This window comes from Rhincodon typus, chromosome 4 (assembly GCF_021869965.1).
Source record: "Rhincodon typus isolate 14 chromosome 4, sRhiTyp1.1, whole genome shotgun sequence".
Classification (NCBI taxonomy): domain Eukaryota; kingdom Metazoa; phylum Chordata; class Chondrichthyes; order Orectolobiformes; family Rhincodontidae; genus Rhincodon; species Rhincodon typus.
The window spans coordinates 27,543,506-27,564,336 of NC_063335.1; the positions used below are offsets into that span (position 1 = coordinate 27,543,506).

Here is a 20,831-nt window from a genome sequence, read left to right on the forward strand (position 1 = left end):
AATTTTGAGACCCTTTAGCACATGTAAGAGGTCCTACACAGCCAGCAGCATGTCTTCAATTTTGCAATGTATGATGGCTACATGCAAAACTCTAAGTATCAACAGGGTCATAAAGTTTAACCTCCCTATCATTCAGCTTTACATTAACCTTAGGTTGGTTTCTAATCATTCAACTAACCTGCCAATGGCCAATGACCTGCCAATGTAAATCTAATCACAATCAGATCAGAAAACAGCTGGACTCAGTGCCTTTGGCTATTCTTTATCTGATGTGATGGGGAATAATTGTGGCATTTAAAGTTCAAATCTAATAATGCTCTAAAACAAGAAATCTAGTATTTGTGGGAAGGCCTCTACATGTCTGTAGAGAGAATGTACAAGGAACTGTAGTTCCCTTCTTCGCCATTTTTGAGATAGTATAGTTAAATCTATTTGGTTTCTTTTCCTTTCCTAATTCACCAAATTAGAACACATGAGAGATGGGGCAGGAGCAGACTATTAACCCATTGAAGAGAATCAGGCTGATCTTTGGCTTTGATTCCACTTTCCTGTCACATCCCTATAATTCCTTGATTCCTGAAACATCAAAAATCTGTCCATCTCAACCTTAAATATTGTCAATGATGAAGCATCCACAATGCTCTCTGAGGGCTCCAAACACTCTCAACCCTTTAAAGTGAAATTTCTCCTTCTTCAGCCTTAAATGATCAACCCTTGCCTGGAGAAGATTCTAGATCAGTTAGCCAGTGGAAACAACCTCTCAGTATCAAAGACTAAGTGGAGCAGGAAGCATCTGAAATGATAGGGGATCCCAGCATAGCAGTGCAAAAAGCAAGGCTGAAGCATCTGTGAAATCTTTCAGTCAGAAGTGCTGAAAGGATGATTCCATTTTGGCTTCATCCTGAGGTTCCTACTATCTCAGACAGCAGTTCAGTCAATTTAATTCACTCCAAGTGATATCAAAAAGGCTGAAGCCACTGGAATATTGCAAAGGCTATGGGCCCTGACAAAATTCTGGAAATGGTATTGAGGACTGGTCCTCCAGAGCTAGCCTTGTCCCAACCCTGACTGCTCCACTGAAAGATACAACAACTGGCTTCTACCTGCAAACATGGAAAATTGCCCAGGTTTGTCCTGTCCAATCCCATCTCAATCATCAGCAAAACGATACAAGATGATATCGCCAGTGTTATCAAGCGGCACTTATACTGCAGTAATTTTCTCTCTGATGGCCATTCAGCTCCTGACCTTGGTCCAAACACGGACAAAACCGTCGAACAGCAGAGATGAGGTCAGAATGATTGTTTTTGCCATTGAGACTAAGTGTAATATCAGTAAGCTCCAGCAAATTTGAAGGCAATGGGAATTGGGAAAACATTCCACTGGTTGCACTAATATATAACATAAAGGAAAATAAAAGTGTCAATTGGACGTGAATTATCCCAGCCCAGGACATCTCTGCAGGAGTCCCTCAGGACAGTGTGCTAAACCCAAACATCATCAGCTGCTTCATCAACATCCTTTCCTCCATCATAACAGCAGACGTAGCAGGATGTTTATTGATAATTTCCACAATTCACAATCCCACAGATGCTGAAGCTATCCTTGTTCTTATGCAGCAAGAATTGGACAGAATTCAGGTTTGTGCTGATAAGTAGCAAGTAACATTCATGACACCCAAGTGACCAGCAATGACCACCTCCAAAAAGAGAGAATCTAGCATTTCCCCTTGACATTCAATGACATTACAAGGCTGAATACCTTCACTAACAACATCCTGAGGGGTTACTATTGACCAGAAACTGAACTGGACTGGCCATATAAATACTGTGGCTGCAAGAGCAGGTTAGAGATGGGAATTCTGCATTGAGTATCTTACCTCCTGACTCCTTAAAGCATGTCCATCATTTATAAAGCAAAGAGTATGATTAAGTGCTTTCCACGTATCTGGATGAGTACACCTTTGACAACACTCAAGAAATTTGACTCCATCCATGACAAAGCAACTGTTTGACTGGCACCTCATTTACCATCTTCATATTTATTCAGCAATGTCTACCATCGACAGATGTACTACAGTAACTTCCTCCATGCAGGCGTTTCAACAGACACTTCAAAACCCACAATCTCTACCAGCTAGAACAACAAGGGACACCATCACCTACAAGTTCTCTATAGGCTACACACATTCCTGACTTGGAACAATATCACCATTCCCTCACTGTTGTGAGGTCACAAGTCTGGCACTCCATTCCCCCTATTCCTTTCTATTAGCACTGTGCGTATCATAGAATTATAGAATCCCTACAGTGTGGAAACAGGCTCTTCGGCCCAACAAGTCCACACCAACCCTTGGAGCATCCCACCCAGACCCATCCTCCTATAACCACCTAAGCTACACATCCCTGAACACTACGGGCAATTTAGCATGGCCAATGCACCTAGCCTGCACATCTTTGGACTGTGGGAGGAAACCGGAGTACCGGAGGAAACCCACGTAGACACGGGGAGAATGTACAAACTCCACACAGACAGTCGCCTGAGGGTGGAACTGAACCCGGGTCCCTGGCGCTGTGAGACAGCAGTGCTGACCACTGAGCCACCATGCCATCTAAATATATCTCTTCACTAAATAGAATTCCAGTAGTTCAATAAAATTGGCTCAACATTAACTTTTAAAGGGCAATCAGGGATGAATAACTAATGCAGGCCTTGCTGACAATTACCACATAAAGAATAAAATATACCCTGTTAAACCCCTACAAAATCATGCATGTTCCAACTAGATCAACTCTCATTCTTCTAAATCCCAGAGAACATAGACCCAATTTATTCAGCCTCTCATCATAGGCAACCATCTCATGTCAGGAACCAATCTCACGAACCTTCAGTCTGCTGCAAATATATCCTTCCGTAAATATGGAGAGCAAATGACGAATGTTCCTTTGAGCTGGGTATTTTCATGGCTCACATACTTTACGCAAGATATCTCTATCCTTCAGAAGAATGTCCTATTGCATAATTACAATCTATTTCCATTTGCAATAGCTAACCCTTAGTCTCTGCAAGTTAGGTTGCAAACCTACTGCAAATTTAGGAACAACTTTGTAGTGTGAGTGGTATGCGTTGGGAACTGGATTCAGCAACAAGCAACAAAAACAGGGAACTTCCATCCTATCAGCCTGACTTGACCTTAAAACAACTCCCAGATGTGTGAAAGAAAAATAAAAATTGCTGGAAAATCTCAGCAGGTCTGGTGGCATCGGTGGAGAGAAATCAGAACTAACTTTTTCTGTCCAGTGACCCTTCTTCAGAATCCAAATCTGTGGGATCACGACCCAAAATGTAATTTCAGGTCAAACCACAATGTACCTGATACAACAGGATCTACTTCAATACATTGCAATTAACCTTTGGTCATCTGCTACTGTGAATGAATATTAACAAGGGACCTAGCTATAATATATATGTTGCAGTCTGGGTTTAACTGGGCATCATCAAATGTGAGCACCCCTTACACCACAAGCTAAGAGATTAGCCAACTGGGGGAAACTGGCCCGTGGTTCTGATGACTATACCACAGCCATTTAATGCTGGGTGTAGTCTGGGGGGACAGTTTGGTGGTGAGCGTGATGTCTGCTGGGATTCATGTGCCAAGCCAACTTTCAGACCTCCTGGAGTGGGAGAAGTGCAAAATCTATATCTTTAATTGAGTTAACTGCAAGAAAAATACCTTGAGCCGTAACATTTTCTCTAAGTGCACAGTCTTGTCGCTAATCTTGAAGCTTTACTCACATGTGCTGTGAGGCATTGGGAAAGAGCTCTGAAAACTGTGGTGCCGAATCCTCAGGGCCATGGGGTGCTGCATGACTGATGACCATGAGAACAGGCCTGTGTGGATATATCTTCTTGGATATGCGGAAATAATTGATACTGTCGTTGGTGATCACATCTGTAAAGTAATCCTGAAAAAGAAAATAACAATGATTTATGACTCTGTCCACAAAAAAGACTATTTTAAACAAGCACACAAGATGCCTCAGAAATCCAAAACACTTGTTTTAAAGGTCAAGTGTTGAGGCTGCAACTTTACAAAACAGTACAGAAGATCGCGATGCTTAATTTCTTTTAACGAGGACAAAATTCCCTGCCGCAGAATATTATTTCAACATTAATTCCAAGAACTGAGCAGAAACAAAAGAAAGTGGAATAATACTGACGCGTGATCAGATAGAAATGGCGTCCACCACAAAACTATTCAGTACTTCAAACGTAACCAGAAAACCTGAAACTGACACATCAATGAATTAATGCCAGAACCAAAAGGCTGATAAATTTCTGTCTTTGAAACTGTTGAATTGACTCATTGCTCTCCAGGGGGTTGTTCACAGATAGTCAACGCCAGCTGCAATATTTAGGCCAAGCAAGTGTAGTGAAGAAGACGAAGTTTTATTTAGATCAATGTGAGATGTTACATGTTGGTAGGACAAATCAGGACAGGACTTATGCAGTTAATGGTAGAGCCCTGGGGAATGTTGCCGAACAAAGAGACCTAGGGGTGCAGGTGCACAGCTCTTTGAAAGTGGAGTCGCAGGTGAACAGTGTGGTGAAGAAGGCGTTTGGCACGTTTGCCTTCATTGGTCTTGCTAACATCTTTGAGAGAATGAAAAGGAGGATGAAGGAGAGATTAAAAGAGGAGATCAAATGTAGAGATGAAGGGTGAAGAAGAGAAAGAAGAAGAGAGCAGAGTGTGGAAGGGAAAAGGAGAGTCATAGGACAGAAGAAAGGAAAGACGGCAGAGGGTTACGAGGCTAATAGCAGGAAAACTGTTTAAACAGTGCTAAAAGAAGACAAAAGCACTTTGATGAAGGGTCACTGGATCTGAAACATTGTCTCTGCTTTCTCTCCACAGATGCTACCAGATTTGTTGAATTTCTCCAGCAGTTTCTGTTTTTAGTTCAGATTTCCAGTCTCCAGCGTTCTTAGTTTTACTATATACAGCAAAATTGTAAATTTTCACTTTGCACTTATCAGGACGTGGATACAAGAAACACAAAATAAGCACACCAAATTATACAGCACGAGAACAGAGAGTTGATTGGTTGGGCCATCATTGGCATGGAGATGCAGCAAGAACTGTTAACTGTCAATCTTGCATTTCAGATCAGACGGATAGACTCTTAATTGGTCAGGGCATTGCCATGGGAGATTGACAGTCATCTACTAACGTGCTTGAATAGATGGCATTGCCATGGTGCTTGGGCCCAGATCCAGGCTAACTAGACCCAACTTTTGCTAATATCTTTGTTGGTTACCATGAGGAAGGTGCTTTTGACTGAATGACCACTATCCCATTGCATATATACTTCCGATACAGAGATGATAGGTTCGCGATTTGAAACTGCAGCCACATCAAAGAATTTCTTCACACAAATTAATAAACTCCATCCTCAGCTCACACTTATCATTGAAATGGAGCGACCAAACAAGCTGCCTTTCCTAGATTTATTAGTTTAGATATCTTCCAATGGGTTATCTCTTACTAATCTCCCCAAAAGCCTACATATGCTAGTCAATATATGCATTTGGATGTCCATTGTTCTACCTGCTGTAAAATCAGTCTCATTAACAACCTCGTAAATTGGGCCTTGGCTATCAGTTCTCCATGTAAGCTTTTGCTGAATCGGGTGTATCAAAACCAACCTGCAAGACAATGGCTATCCTGATGAATTCATCACTCATTGATTAAAATGCATGAAAGAGCCTCTGACCAACCACCACCTTTGCGTTTCTTTTACGTTAATCTCTCAATCCCACCTCTTTACTGGTCTCTGGAAATTTTATTCCCCCAAATCACTGACAAACACACTTTCAAATTCCCATAACTGCTGGTCCTCCATTCACCATAATGAGTCTGCCACTACCAATCCCCTCAATCACGCTCTCAACTCCACTTTTGATGGCTTTGAACCAATTTAAAACAATTACTGTCATTGGCCCCTTCCTCTGATACAGCTCAAATTTCCACTCCTTTAAGTCCTGAAAGCTTGAATATTGTAGCAGACAACTGCTTTAGCCAGAGCCAGTGCATCATATAAAGTATTATCAAGTCCTGTTGGCCTCTGACAAACTGGACACTATTCCAGTATAATCCTGAATTTAAAGATAATTCCCAGCTTCTCTTCATCGCTACAAACCAGCTTCTTAAAAGCCTTTCTCCTGTCTCCTGCCCGCTCACCTCCAACATTGATTGGAAGGAGCTCATACGATTCTTTATCATTAAGATTGAGATAATCCTTTCAGCCATCTCCCCCTTTTTCCTCGCCCAACAGGCTAAACTTTCTTGAGATTTCCCACTGATATGACCACAAACCTGCCTTTTTCTCCAAAAGTATGGAGACACCCTCCCTGAACTCATCTTACAAAGAAAGCCACTTCCTGCTTTGCCTTTGGCTTTATTCTAACTAAGCCACTGATCACACTTCTTGCTCCTCATGTTAACTCACATTGTGAACTAGTTCCTATATCCAGCTGGCATTCCCCTCTTCTTCAAATCTGTCATGTCACCATTCTCTTCAAACGAAACAACCTTTAATCTTTGCAAATTACCACTCCATCTCCACCTTTCCTTTTATCCTAAAAGTACCTGAGAATGTTGTTATCTCCCAAACCTATGCCCAACTTTCCTGAAACTCAAGATCTGAATTCTTCCAATCAGATTTCATTCCTGTCTCAAAGCTGAAATAGGTGTTATTGAAGTCAGAAACAACATTCCATATGATTGTGGGAACAATACTTCCTTGTTCTTCTCAATTCCGGTCTCTGATACAATTGATTATTACATTCTACTCTGACTTTTTTCCTCCATTGTTCAGTTTTATAGGGCTGCACTCACCTGTTGTTATTCCATCTATTTCATCACAGCCAGAAAATGACTTGCAATAGTTTCTCTTCCTTTACTCCATTTCTTCTGGAGTGTCCTAAGGATGCTTCACACTCTCTTTTCTGATCTACACATTATCCCACATCAACATCATTCAAAAAGCTCAACATCAGGTTCCACATGAGCACTGATAACAATCAGTTCCCTCTCACAATGTCTCTTTATTGGTCACAATATTTATCTAACAACCAGGAGTGAACAGAAATATCCTTCAACTAAACATTAGAAAAACCAAATTATTTCATTGCTCCCTGCCCCAAACTCCATTCTCTGGCCTCCAACTCCAACACTTTCTTTGAACGTAGCAATTTATAACCTCAGTGTCCTTTTCTAAGACTGTCTATTTCCACAATAGCTTCATGACAATTTAAATGAAAATCTCTGAAATCTGCTTCATTACCCTGCTATCTGATGAGAAAACTTACCATGTTACGCATTAAAGGATAGCATAAGGAATCAGGCTGGTGCCTGTATGTGTCTGATGTAAAACATGTTGTACAGAAAGAAATGAGAGGAAACCTTGGTGAAGGTCAGACATCAAAATGCAAATATGCAGATCATAGAGAGCGACACAGGCTCAAATGAATTCCCAATCAGGGTTTATTTGGTGAAGCAGTGTTGAATGCAAGTTATAGATGGACAGAAAGACAAACAGGCACTTGTGCCTTCCCATGAACAGCCAACCAGCACAGATGATGCTCCACCACTTATCTGTCCTCTTGGCAACAGGACAAAGAACTTGTTAAGACCCTGCAAAATAACAAAAGAAAATCGGAGAAAGTGCATTCCCCTCAATGAAGAGTAAGGAGGCTCATGTAAAAAATACTGAATTGAACAAAAAAAATGAAACAAATGAATAATGTGGGATTTAAATTGCAAAAATTTGCTTAAATCCTCATACTGTAAATATTATTCAACAATTTTACGTTATTGCACACTGCCAGCATAGAATTGGGAATTCAGTTCAGTGTGTATCATCCAAACGTTTATTGAGTATAACAGCTTGAGGTGAGGCACCCAAATTCCTGCTAAACATCCCTGATTGGCAAGACTTGGCAATGAAAGCACAAACTTATAATATTGTCCTGAGAAACATCTACCTCCTGAATCCAGCTAAAAGTACCTTCAGTGAGTTATGAACACTATTTCAATTTAACAATGCTTAATTTTCCAGGTTCGGTAAATGGGAAGTAACTGGAAAGTTTTAATTCAAAAAGAACAATTCTAAATTAGCACACACAGTCATCAGATCAAAAGCATGGACTGCATGTAGTACATGGCAACAGTCTGTTTACTGTGCTCTCAAAGAACTGAAGCCATAGAGCATTGTCTTCAGCAGAAGTAAAGGCCACTTTCTTGGCTATTCATCACTCACCCTGGTGCCTTACATAAGCAGCAGTGAGAAACTGCTGAAGAAATTCTTGTAATTTAAAACACTGACGGCCGTGACTAATCACATGTTCTGGATACAAAGTGCAGTACAGCTGCAAAGGCACAGCCTGAGGTTACACTCCATGTCACATGCCAATGTTAGTACAAGCCAACCAGCTGTGTCCTTTCTTTGTCAATATCAGTTCAGCAGGCACTGGGCTTCTGGAAATTAATAGTGTGATTATACTCTGCAAAGACAACAATATAGGGCTATTGCTTTTAATGATGTTAATGATGAGCCCAAGACAATGCCAGTATTTGAATGAAATTCTGATTTAAATAATTGATTTCTGTTTAAAAACAAGGTTTTAAACAATAGCTTAAAGTACAATCACTTAAACAAAACTAACTACCAATGGTGAAAGGCTAGGCAATGGTCTACCGGTACTATTGCTAGGCTATTAATCCTGAAACACAGGTACTGTTCTGGGGACCTGGGTTCAAATCTGGACACGGCAGATGGTGGAATTTAAATTCAATTATAAGAACATAGAACATAGAACAGTACAGGCCCTTTGGCCCACAATGTTGTGCCAACTTATTATCCTACTATCTGGAAATAAGAGTCTAATGATGATCATGAATCCATTGTCAATCTGGTTCACTGGTGTCCTTTAGGGAAGAAAACTGCCATCTTTACCTTGTCGGGCCTACATGTGACTCCAGACCCACAGCAATGTGGTTGACACTTAACTGCCCTCTGGGCAATTGGGATGGGTAAAAATTAAATTAATATCAGTTTTCCTGAACCTTTCTCTGATATGACCCCATTTTAGTACCTTACAGTTTGTCTGAAACCAAAATGGACAACTGGGGATTGGTCACAGAGTTGTTCAGTGTGGGGAGGATGGGAGATGCTGGGATGCCCTAAAAAAAGTGATCCAGTTTTTTTTAAGGTTGTGTTTGAAATAGAAATTGGGTATCGAAGGACAAACTGTTGATCTACATTGACCAAAATGAAAAATAACCCAAATGTGTTTTGGGGCATTAAGATCCAATCAGAACTCCGTGGCCGCTCCTGTCTAAGGATCTTTGGTGAATTTCTGCAGTGCATCTTGTAGATAGTACACACTGTTGCTACTGAGCATCGGTGGTGGAGGGAGTGGATACTTGTGGATGTAGTGCCAATCAAGCGGGCTGGTTTGTCCTGGATGGCGTCAAGCTTCTTGAATGTTTTTGGAGCTGTGCTCATCAAAGCAAGTGGAAAATATTCCATCATACTCCTGACTTATGCCTTGAGTTGGAGATAAGTTACTCATCACAGCATTCCTAGCCTCTGACCTGCTCTTGTAGCCAGTGTTTACGTGGTAAATCCAGTTGAATGTTTGGTCAATGGAACACCCAGAATGTTGATATAGGGGGATTCAATGAAGGTAACACCACTTAATGTCAAGGAGCAGTGCTTAGATTATCTCTTATTGGTGATGGTTATTGTCTGCTATTTGTGTGGCGCAAATGCTACTTGCCACTTGTCATCCCAAGCTTGGTTATTGTCCAGATCTTGTTGCATTTGAGCATGGATTACTCCAGTAACTAAAGAGTCACAAAAATACAAATTAGGCCTGTCTTCTCTAGAATTTAGAAGGTTATGGGATGATCTAGTCAAAGCCTTCATGGTATGAACAGGAAAAAACAGGGTAGACAAAGACAAATTATTTCCACTGGTTGGGGATTCGAGAATATAGTCTGAGAAATAGGGCTAGACTTAGCCTGGACAGATGTTAGGAAGCACTTCTACACACAAAGGTTGGTAGATGTTTGGAACTCTCTTCCACAAATGGCAGTGGATACAGGATCAGTTGCTAATTTTAAATCTGAGATAAAGATAAATTCTTGCTAAGCAAAGATATAAAGGGAAGCCCATATGGAATTAGGACATGATCTCACTGAATGGTGAAACAGACTCAAGGGGCTAAATGGCCTACTCCTGTCCCTATGTTCCTATGACCCAAAGTCTCAACTCTGGAAGCCACAAACCACAATAGGGAACTTCAGCCAATGGAAACCAAATATTTTTCTCATTCAAACAGCATATGATGCAAGGCGATGTGTGATTACAGGGCATTAATGTTACAAAAGCCTTCACCTGAATAACAAGATTAGATTATCACCTTCAAATCACTCTCTTGTGACCGTTATGTTAATGATTGCTCAGTTTTAATTTTGGGGTTGATTTTTGGTGCTTTCTGTGCATATTCTTATGGTGTGATTGTCCCTGCATTGGTGCCTTGATCCCATTTCCTTTGTAGATTAATGGCTGTGGTTAGCTAAGCACAGGAAGTGCACTGCAAAAGGGCCCTGCATTGGTTTCTTGGTGCAGGGGTAGTGTCCTTAAATCTGGTCCAAAAGGCCTGAATTCAAGTTCCACCTGTCCGCAATGTGTGACATAACACATCAAAACAGGTTGATTAAAAAATATCTATAAGTGCCTGAATTTTACTGCAGTTATGAGTGGGGCATTTTAAAAGATTCTTTGTGAGGCCTTAAGGTCTGATCCAAATTATGGCTCCACAGAAGAAAAATTTGCACAGCAATTTGTGATACTGTGTATTGGCTGCTTATTTCTGATTTTAGTCTACTGGTTAACTCCAGAGTGATTTTAGGCCTGCTTTCTGAGCTTATAAAACTTAACTCTCACTGGAAGAAGATTTTTTTTTCGCTCATGCTGGACTAATTTTGGCTACCTTCAAAATATCGTCTTTGCAGTTCTGGATGATCAGATGGCCCATTCGTGCTGGGACACAAATGGGACCAACAAGAGCAGATGAAATAAAAACAGGATAAATTGGGACAGCAAGGATGATAAGGCAGGGTCTGCACAGAAGGCCACTTCCACATTGGAGCACTCCTCTTAACCAAACATCACTGAGGGCCAATGCTTCAAGCACATCTGCTTAACATAGGAGTTTGCCCCTTCTAACTACTCGCTTCTGTCACGGGGCATGGGTATCACAAACTATAACTGTCGAGGTCACCATGGGTTTTCAGGAACATAGGGACAGGAGTAGGCTATTCAGTCCGCTGAGCCTGCGCCACAATTTAATATCATCTCGGCTGATCGAACACTTCAAATTCTTTTACCTACACTTACCCCGTAACCTTTTACGTCTACAATTGGTAATCAGAAATCTAGCAATTTCTACTTTAAACATACTCAAAGAATGAGCTTCCACAGCCCGGTAGAGAATTCCAAAGATTCACTGACTAAAATAAAAGTATCCTCATCTCGGCGCTAACCGGCATCACCCTTCTTTTTAAATCATAGTCCTGCCTCCCCTAACCCTTACCCGCATATACCTTTAGCATTTTGTAGGTTGTAATGAGACCAGCTCTTGGTTTTCCCATGTAATATTCCCACAGCCCGCACCATTCATTCTGAGACCGTTGCCATATTTGTTGCTGCCTGGTACAGGCTTCATGACTTTGCCATCGTGTGGGGCCAGCTTTTACCACTATTTAGGGGACAAAGAGTGCAGCAAAAAGAGACAGAGGAGTATCCACCCCATATGCCTTTCGGTACCAGAGTTTCACATGGCAGCTCATCAAAGTACAGTGCTTCTGGGCCATCCTCCCATCAACAATACACCAAGCATGCCATCAGTTTTATCATAATTGTTACAGTCACTATCCATTTCACTTCCTTCATTCCACCCTTACGAATTTCATACTTCAATAGCAAATCCGGAATAAAAATTACATTTTAAATTACATTTAAACTCCCTCAATAATTAATAGTTAACAAAAATGATCAAAAACCACTCTTATGCAAGCCCTTAGCACACAACGTGTTCATTCCAAGCTCAATCACTTACCTAACGCTTCAACAATGTCTAATCCTAGTGATTACTGCTTCCGAGGTGGAAGGTTGCTAAACTTTCATTGAGGTCATTTCAGATGACCTGCATGGAATAACTTCAGCAGCTCTGGGCAGTGAGGGCCTGATTACAAACTGCTACACCTTGGCATGGGCATCGGCTGCATGGTCTCATTGATTGTGTGCCAACCAAAAAGAGCACTATAGAGTGCACTGCAGGGATCATGCAGGTCATCATCCCAGAGAGAGGATTACATGTTCCTGCCCCTTCAAACTATGGCCACTTTCCTGAAACTGTATGTCAGCACTCGAAGCTCTGTGCAGGAACAGAGTGTAGGTGCCATGTGACATTCTGGAAAACCCCTGGAAATACTGGCCCTCGTACCAAGGTTACAGATGTTTAAGCATCTATGGGTGGCAGTGTTAGCTGGAGGAGAACACTTCGGGTCACGTTGGACAGAATGGTCACCATGGTTTGCAGAAACAAGCTGGAGCCACTGAGTGAACATTTGCTAACAGGGCATCCAGTAAATGTAGTGTACACCCAGTTTGCGGCTAACCTCAAACAGTGCCCTACAGCAGAGCCAGTATATCATCTCTCCCTCCAGCTTCCTGGTATCTCTGGCATCCTTTGTCAAGCACCCACTTATTTGTGGCTGTAATTCATCCCGGGAAGATCCCTTTTCTAATTTCCAAGCTACCCATAGTGCCAGTCTCTCAGCTCGTACCTCCTAAAGTCTGATCAAATCGTAGAATCACATATTACCGTAAAGGCCCTTTCCTCATCAAGTCTGCACTGCCAAAAATATATTACGCCCTATGCTAGTCTCACTTTCCCAGACTAGACCCATAGCCTTGAATATTATGACACTTCACGTGCTCATCCAGGCAGTTTTTAAAGGTTGTGAGGTTTCCCACATCAATTACCTTCCCGGGTAGTGCATTCCAGACCCCACACCATTTAGGTGAAAAAGCTTTTCCTCAGATCCCCTGTAAACTTCCCGACTTTCACTTTAAAATTTAAAATTGCTATTGACCGTTCAGTTAAGGGAACAGCTACTTTCTATTCATCCTGTCCATGCCCTTCATAATCTTAGCCACCTCTATCAGGTTCCCCCTCAACCTTCTCTGCTCCAAAGAAAACAACCCGAGCTTATCCAGCCTCTCTTCATCACTGAAATGCTCCATTCCAGGTAACTTCCTGGTGATCAGGTATGATTACATCTTCAGGAAGGCTTAAGCATTTTAAGTAAGCATATTTAGCTTCGTAAAACTCACAGGAGGAGGCGATTCAAAGTATGTCCACATTTTAAACCAAGGAAAAGGACAAGGGCCACACAGCTAAAGCATGTGCTCAATCAGATCAACTTGTTGCACAGGGGAAAATGGGAGGTAGCAGCTTACTTCTAACACCAAGGTGAAGTCTAAGGACAATTTTTTATAATTGCCAGATCTCTGGTGCAAAGATTGTTCTTTGTATAATTTCCTGCTTTAAAAACTGCCTAATGGAATTTCTGAGTCTTAAAGTTTCTGTCAAACTCCCTTTTGTTCAAGACAGAGCTTCCTTAAAGGTCAGATATTTTATTATGAATTATTGTGGAAAGTTTGAATTCAACAGGTCACCATCAGTCTTATCTGCAATAGCCTCCATAAGACAATAACTTACTTCCACTCATTGTCACATCCTCTCATATCAGAGATTTTGGATTTACTGAGGAGTTGTCACTCCTCCAAAGCCCCCAGTGAAATTGATCCTCAGCACAGTCATCACCTTCTGGATTGAAGTGGACAAAAATTGCAAAGAAATAATTTGGGAACTAAACCAGAAATGTATAATCGTCCATGAAATGTCAAGGTGATTTCTATGAAGATGTACTGAATACCGATGGAATCTGCAATTTGCAAGAACCTTAACGTAGGCTAAAAGCTATATCATCCTCAGAATTAAAGCAAACAGAAATGTCACCACCCAAGATGTACGCTATTGATGTCTGTCATTCCTCAAACAATGCACACTTTGATAGTGAATTCTATTTTTCCGTGATTAGATGGAAAACGTACTTAACAATGAAGCTGCACTGTGTGACATGCCTCTGCAGGCAGCTTGCTAAGAAGGAACATACAGTTTTTGGCAGCATGCTTTGCCTGTTTTAGTGAACACCCCTTCTTTGGGGAGTGGCCTTTTATACTTAGCAACATAAAATCAATTCCAAGAAATGACTTGGACCTGGTGTACAGGGTACCATTTCAAAACTTTGCAGATGATATAAAACTCAGAGGCATTGTGAACCGTGAAGAAATTTAGACTTTCCAAAGTATGTTGATTGGTTGGTGGAATGGAAGTACAAGTGATTAAATTTAAGGCAGAGAATTGTGAAGTGCTTCATTTTGGAAAGAAGAACACAGCAACAATATAAAACACATGGTATAATTCTAAAGGCAGTTCAGGAAGAATGGGATCTGGTGTGTATTTGCACAACTCAAAAAAGTGGCAGCACAGGTTGCAAGAGCAATTGAAAAAGCATACAGTATCCTAAGCTTTATTAAGACAGGCAATGAGTATAAAAGCAAGGAATTCATGTTAATCTTGTAAAACAAACAGTGGTTTGACCATAATCGGAGTGTTGCATCCTGTTCTGCATGCTACACTTTAGGAAGCATGTGAAGGCATTAAAGAGTTTGCATAAAAGATTCATGACAATGATTGTAGGGATAAGGGACTGAAGTTATATAAACAATTCGGAGAACGTAGCTCTCTTCTCCTCAGTGAAAGTTGAGAAATTTGATCAATTGTGAGGGATCAGTACAGAGCAGTTAATTACAAACTGTTTCTATTGGTGGCAAGTCTGAGAACCAGAGGGTACAGGTTTAAGGTAATTAACAAAAGAAGCAGTCGTGGTACGAGGACAAATATTTTCCACACATTGAGACATTCAGAGCTGGAAAGCTGAGAGTGTGATGGAGGTAGGTTCAATCAAGGCATTCAAGAAGGGATTGGATTATTGGCCAGCTTCTCCAGTGAGTAGCAATCCCAAGACAACTGTCACTCTGGTCCTTCTTGTTTTATGAAAGAAGAGAGCTCTGCTTTCCTGAGAAGAGATTCTGTTCAGAATTCCCTAATAAGTGCAGTACTCTACATCCATTCTGATAAAACTATCAGAGGAAGGCAAACCGCGTCCCCCTGCTCACAGCTGTTACATTCTGAAATGTAAAGGCCCTGACAGCCACTGTGACAGCAAACTGTAACTGTATGAGGGAAGTGTGAGGTTAAGGTGCTGGAAAGGTAGAGTGCTAGATGAAAGGTACCAGGTAGGTAGGGTGCCAGGTGGATAGGATGCCAACTGCAAATGGTGTCAGCTGGGGAGGGGTTAGGCTGCCAACTGAGTCGGAAGCCAGCAGGGGTGGGGGGTAGGGTGCCAGGTGGTAAGATGGCACAGAAATAGATGGGAAAGTAAATTGCAGTAAAGAAGAAAGAATTTTACGAATGGAAATGACTAGGTTAGGTGAATAGGCCAAAATTTGGCAGATAGAATTTAACATGGAAAAGTGTGAGGTTATCTATTTTGGTCAGAAAAATAGAAACACAACTTATTATCCAAATGGAGAGCAACTTCAGGGTGCTTCAGTGCAGAGGGATCTGGGTGTCCTCTTAATACACAGTTACAGCAGCTAATAAAGGAGGTGAATGGAATTTTAGAATTTACTGGTAAAGGAACAGAATGTAAAAGTAGGGAAATGTTGCTGCAGTTGTACAAAGCATTAGCAAGATTGCACCTGGATTACTGCATACAATTTTGGTTCCGTTACTTGAGGAAGGGTGTTATTGGAAGCAGTTCAGAGGAGATTCACTAGATTGATTAAGTTGAGAGGGTGGAATGGTGAGGGGGTTGGGGGGAATGCTGCTTGAGGCTCCTGGCCCTATGGCAGTGGAGGAAATGAGTTTGGGTGATGGCTGCTACAGGGTGGGTGCTAGCAGTTGAGTCTGTTCCAGCAGCAATGGCAGGGTTCAGGTTCTGGGGTTGGAAGACACAGGGCAGTGTCAGGTCCTGGGTGGGAGGGCGTTGGGTTAGGATCTGAGGTTACGAAGGGTTGTGAGTGAGGTCTGAGGCTGGCTTAACAGTTACTTAGAGTCAAAATCTGTATCAAATAGTCTAACATTTCCTGAGTCACTATTTTACTTAATTTCATTGCAGCCATCTGAAGTCTCCAATTTTCATGGCGACATTCAGAGGGTTTGAGGTTTAGAGGAACTACCCAATGGAAAATTCAGTTTCCCTGACAATGGGCTCAGATTGTCCGTTGATGGGAATTCTCAAAATCCCCACGCACAACTCTCATCTACTCTGGAATAACGAGTGTCTAGTCAGCGGAAAGTCTGCACCACTATCTGTAAGAAACAATGTGCAGAGCCAAGGAAGAAGACAGGTCTGTAGTGCTAAGTGAATTGTTCATACAGAAGGCCAGCACAGACATGACATCATCATATGATCTCCATCTGGGCTGCAACAATTCTGTGAAATTGAAAATTATGCTATTTTTTAGGACTCACCAACAGTGCAAACAATTACACACTGAAGAACCTGTAGTAAAACCAAAGAAGGCAAACATTTTTAATTGGAATTAATTACTTTCCAAAAGATCATTTTCATTTTGCTCATTTCCAAACCATTTTCCAATATGTATTAATTTGTCATGTTATTGCGTTACGTGTGCACGTAATTTAAACCCTATTAAATGAACCTTCTTCCTCCTGATGATGTGAACATTTGCATTGGGAACCTGAGGCTGCTGTGTTGAAGGTGGGGGGTGGGGTGGTGTCAGCATGACACATTTACTCAAATTAATATTAATTTAAGAATAAAAGTAACGTTGAAAAGCCAATGAAGCAGATACCTTGGAATAATCAAATCCATGCTTCTCCTTAAAGCCGTTCCGACTGAGGGTGTAGTTATAAAAACGGGAATTCTTTATAAGTCCAACCCACTCTCGCCAGCCTGGTGGGATGTAGCTGCCATTATATTCATTGAGGTATTTCCCAAAGAATGCTGGAGGAGAATAACATGAAGATCAGTTCAAGAGTACACCTTCAATTCAAAATGATCTAAATAAGAGCTGTACCATATGTTTCACTTCCCTGTTTTTGCTTTGCCCATTGTGGGATAATTATTGGCATTTCTCAGCCAGAATTCATGCAATTCTCAGTGTTAATATTTCGGGTCCGGTGACCCTTCGTCAGAACCCGAAACGTTAACTCTGTTTTTTCCTTCACAGGTGCTGCCAGACCTGCTGAGCTTTTCCCGCAACTTTGTTTTTGTTCATGATTTACAGCATCCTCAGTTCTTTCGCTTTTTATTTATGCAGTTCTTAGTGTTCTACGGGACTCTGGAAGGTGTTGAAGGCTGGACATCCGTATAGAAGCCAGCAAAACTAGACCATGATTTGGCCAATGATGACTGGGTGAGCTCTACTGCAGTAACACTACACACCGTACCAAAGTTACCAGTCTCTTGATCCATCTGAATCTTTCAGTCTTTCCCATTTGATTGCACGGCTTCAGGAAGAAGCAAGTTCAAATAAATAACTGCACAAGATAACCAAGGTTGTGAAGGTGTAAAAATTTTTAAAGTTATAAGATCAGATGTTTTGGACTGAGTCTTTAAACTTATGTTAAAACAAAGGTGGTCATGTGACTATTCCAACTGTTCCCTGACACAAGCTTGACCTGGTCAAAGGATCTGATGAGCAAATTGTCAGGTTCTCAAACCTGGGAATAAAGAGCAAGGATAGCTATGTTAACAGTAAACAGATTTTCTGGCTGCAAGCATTTGGGGCAGAAGAGCAAAGAGAAAGAGGGATCAAAACAGCGGACTGAAGCTGGAAGGAGGATAATGGCTTCCAGTTGAACAGATGTGTTGAGAAGCCAACTGGAAACAACAAATGCTGGAGATGACAGCAGGTCAGGCAGCATCCATGGAGAGACAGCAAGCTAAAGTTTCAAGACTAGATGCTGAAACATTAGTTTTCTCTCTCTCTGTGATGCTGCCTGACCCACTGCATTTGTTGCTTTCAGTACAGATTCCAGCATCTGCAGTAATTTGCTCCTACATCGTGTTGAGAATCTAGGAATCTGATACAGTTGTCCAGGAGGGAAGAAGAATCATCAGTACATGCATTACTGCTGACAGTGGATTTGGAAAACTCTTTGAAAACTGATGGAAATGCTGGAAGATGGTCACTTGAAGTTACTATTCAGTGAAACAGGAAAACAGGAACCAGCAGCAAGCTGGAAGCAATTGTGAACGTTTGAATGAGGATGTTTCCCCTCACTGGAGAGGTTAGGACCAGAAGGCAGTCTCAGAATAAAAGGCTGTGAACTTAAGCCAGAAGTGAGGAGTTGTGAGACTTTAGAACTCCTTGCCACAGAGAGCTACGGAGGTCAGATTCCTTTGCGTATATTGAAGTCTGAGACAGATAGATTCTTGATCAACAGGGGAATCAAGGAAAACTTGAAAAATGCAGAAAAGTGGATGTAAGGAGTGTTGGATCAGTCATGATCCTATTGAATGGTGGAGCAGGCTCGAGAGGCCGAAAAGCCTGTATCTGTTCCTATTTCATATGGCTTTATGGTAATGGTTTGCTGTGAGGTCTGCAATTCTGTGGACAGTGCATTGTGTGAAAGAGTTGTAAGTAGAAAAGAGCTCCTTTTTAGATAGTGTCTTTAGTCATTTACAGTAAAAATCTTACGACATTAAATCTTATTGGGTCATCATTTTCAGCTATTAAGCGGAAGTTTAAACTATCGGTTCCAATTATTAAACTTCATATTTCTACTTCCCAATATTTCTTAATGATCTCCTTTATGACTGACATTTCGATGAAAGATGCTTTGTTTAACTTGGATGTAAGGGAATTAAAGATGACAAGGGATATTCAGCCTCGAGGTAATGGACTATAAAGTGATTTAAAAATTCAATCCACATAAAGTAGCCTAGATGTCTGATTCATTACACATTGAACAGGTTCTTCACTGCTGGATGTCTCGTTATTTTGAAGGAAGCAGAGTCAAAAAATTAAGTGACTGCCACCAAAAGGGTAAGTGTATTTTAAAAAGATTCATGTCGAGTGAATGGGACTGGGAAAGCTGATTCAACTTGCACAGCCCTCCTGATGGCTACTATCAGTTACAATCATTCTCTCACTTGCTGTCCTTTCCCCAGTTTCTAGCACATCCCTGAGGACCTTACTCAATGAGGCAAATGACCCATCCTGCATTTCAGAGATGGGCAAACTGCCTGCAAATGAACAGTAAGTGCCAGCAACTCATCTAGTTTAATGAAATGTGACCCAAAACTCCATTTCAGAGCAGCATGGGCCTTGCATTGGGGAGCACACTGAATTCACAGCACCAAAGCTTGCTGCATTGAGTGTAGAACTACTGCGAACAAATTTTGATACCTAAGAAAGCTCTATTGAACTTCTCTGAATCACTTTGACAAAACCTTCCTCTCTCATGACTTCTGTCACTGAGAAGCAGAGAACAGCATTATTTGGGAAACACCAACTCATTCAAATTGCTCTTGAAGGCATATGGCATGTTGATTCAAACATTTATTCTGATTCCTTTATTGTCACTCAATCCTAATCCCAATATTCCCCAAAACAATTGCTGCATCACTGCCTGCATTAATTCAAGAAACAGGGCCACCTTCTCACATCAGTGAGGAATTGGTTGATAGGTGCAACATTCTCCACTTCTTGAGAACAAATACATTTTCTTGGCTCAGCCATACAGCAGCCAGACACTATACAGCAATCCTGGAAAATAATGACATCAGTATATAATGCTCTCTAGATTATGCATTGTTAAAATGAAACATTTTTGGAATTCAATTCCCTTTCTGCTCTGTCTTTAGTATACTGCCATATGGTTGCATAATTTGCCATTTTCATGATTTTGTTGTAGTTATTAATGAATTCAAAAAGTATAGATTGAATTGGTGTGAGCTCATTAACCGGTGTGACAGAAATTAGAATCATAAAATCCACTGAGCATCCCACCAACCTGTCCCCTCCCCCTATCCCCGTGAACCTGCATTTACCATGACTGATCCACCTAGATTGCACATGCCTGGAACACTGTGGACAATTTCCCATAGCCTATTCACCTAACCTGCATATTTTTGCACTGTGGGAGAAAAGGGAGCACTCTTGCAGAGAGAGGAAATTCAATCTACCTGTTAAAAGTAATCTTGTAAAGGAATATTATTTACATATAACATATAAATAAAAATATATTAATTCCAGGGATTCTTGTGTTACTAAGTAAGTGGAACATTATGATAAGTGAATCCCCCAGCACCTCAAATTTCTTATCTTAGTGCAAAAACTTCCCAAATTCACCCAGTTAAATGGCTGAGATTTCAGCTAGATCAGTACCTGGGAATCTAACAATTCAACACCTTTCATCTAAAAATATTATTAAAGCAAAATTTCACAAAGGCATGGTGGCAGTTTAAGCAGTCCTCAAGAAGAAATAAAAAGGTGGTGGAAACAGGCAAATTTTGTGATGTGCACATGTGGCAGTGAACCTCAAGGCTGCAGGTTTTCCCATCAGAGGTTGTAGGTAATGGAAAATAGGGAACA

General features: G+C 41.2%; 1 protein-coding gene across 1 annotated transcript in view; it reads right to left on the reverse strand.

Annotated features, from left to right (window-relative positions):
* Positions 1 to 20,831, reverse strand: part of sulf1 (sulfatase 1) — a 270,640-nt gene that overhangs the window by 85,615 nt on the left and 164,194 nt on the right. Inside the window, exons 7-8 of the mRNA XM_048595683.1 lie at positions 17,082 to 17,233; positions 3,796 to 3,965 (exon numbers count right to left, since the gene is read on the reverse strand). Coding sequence (XP_048451640.1) covers positions 3,796 to 3,965; positions 17,082 to 17,233 — 322 coding nt within the window. The remainder of the gene's footprint in view (positions 1 to 3,795; positions 3,966 to 17,081; positions 17,234 to 20,831) is intronic.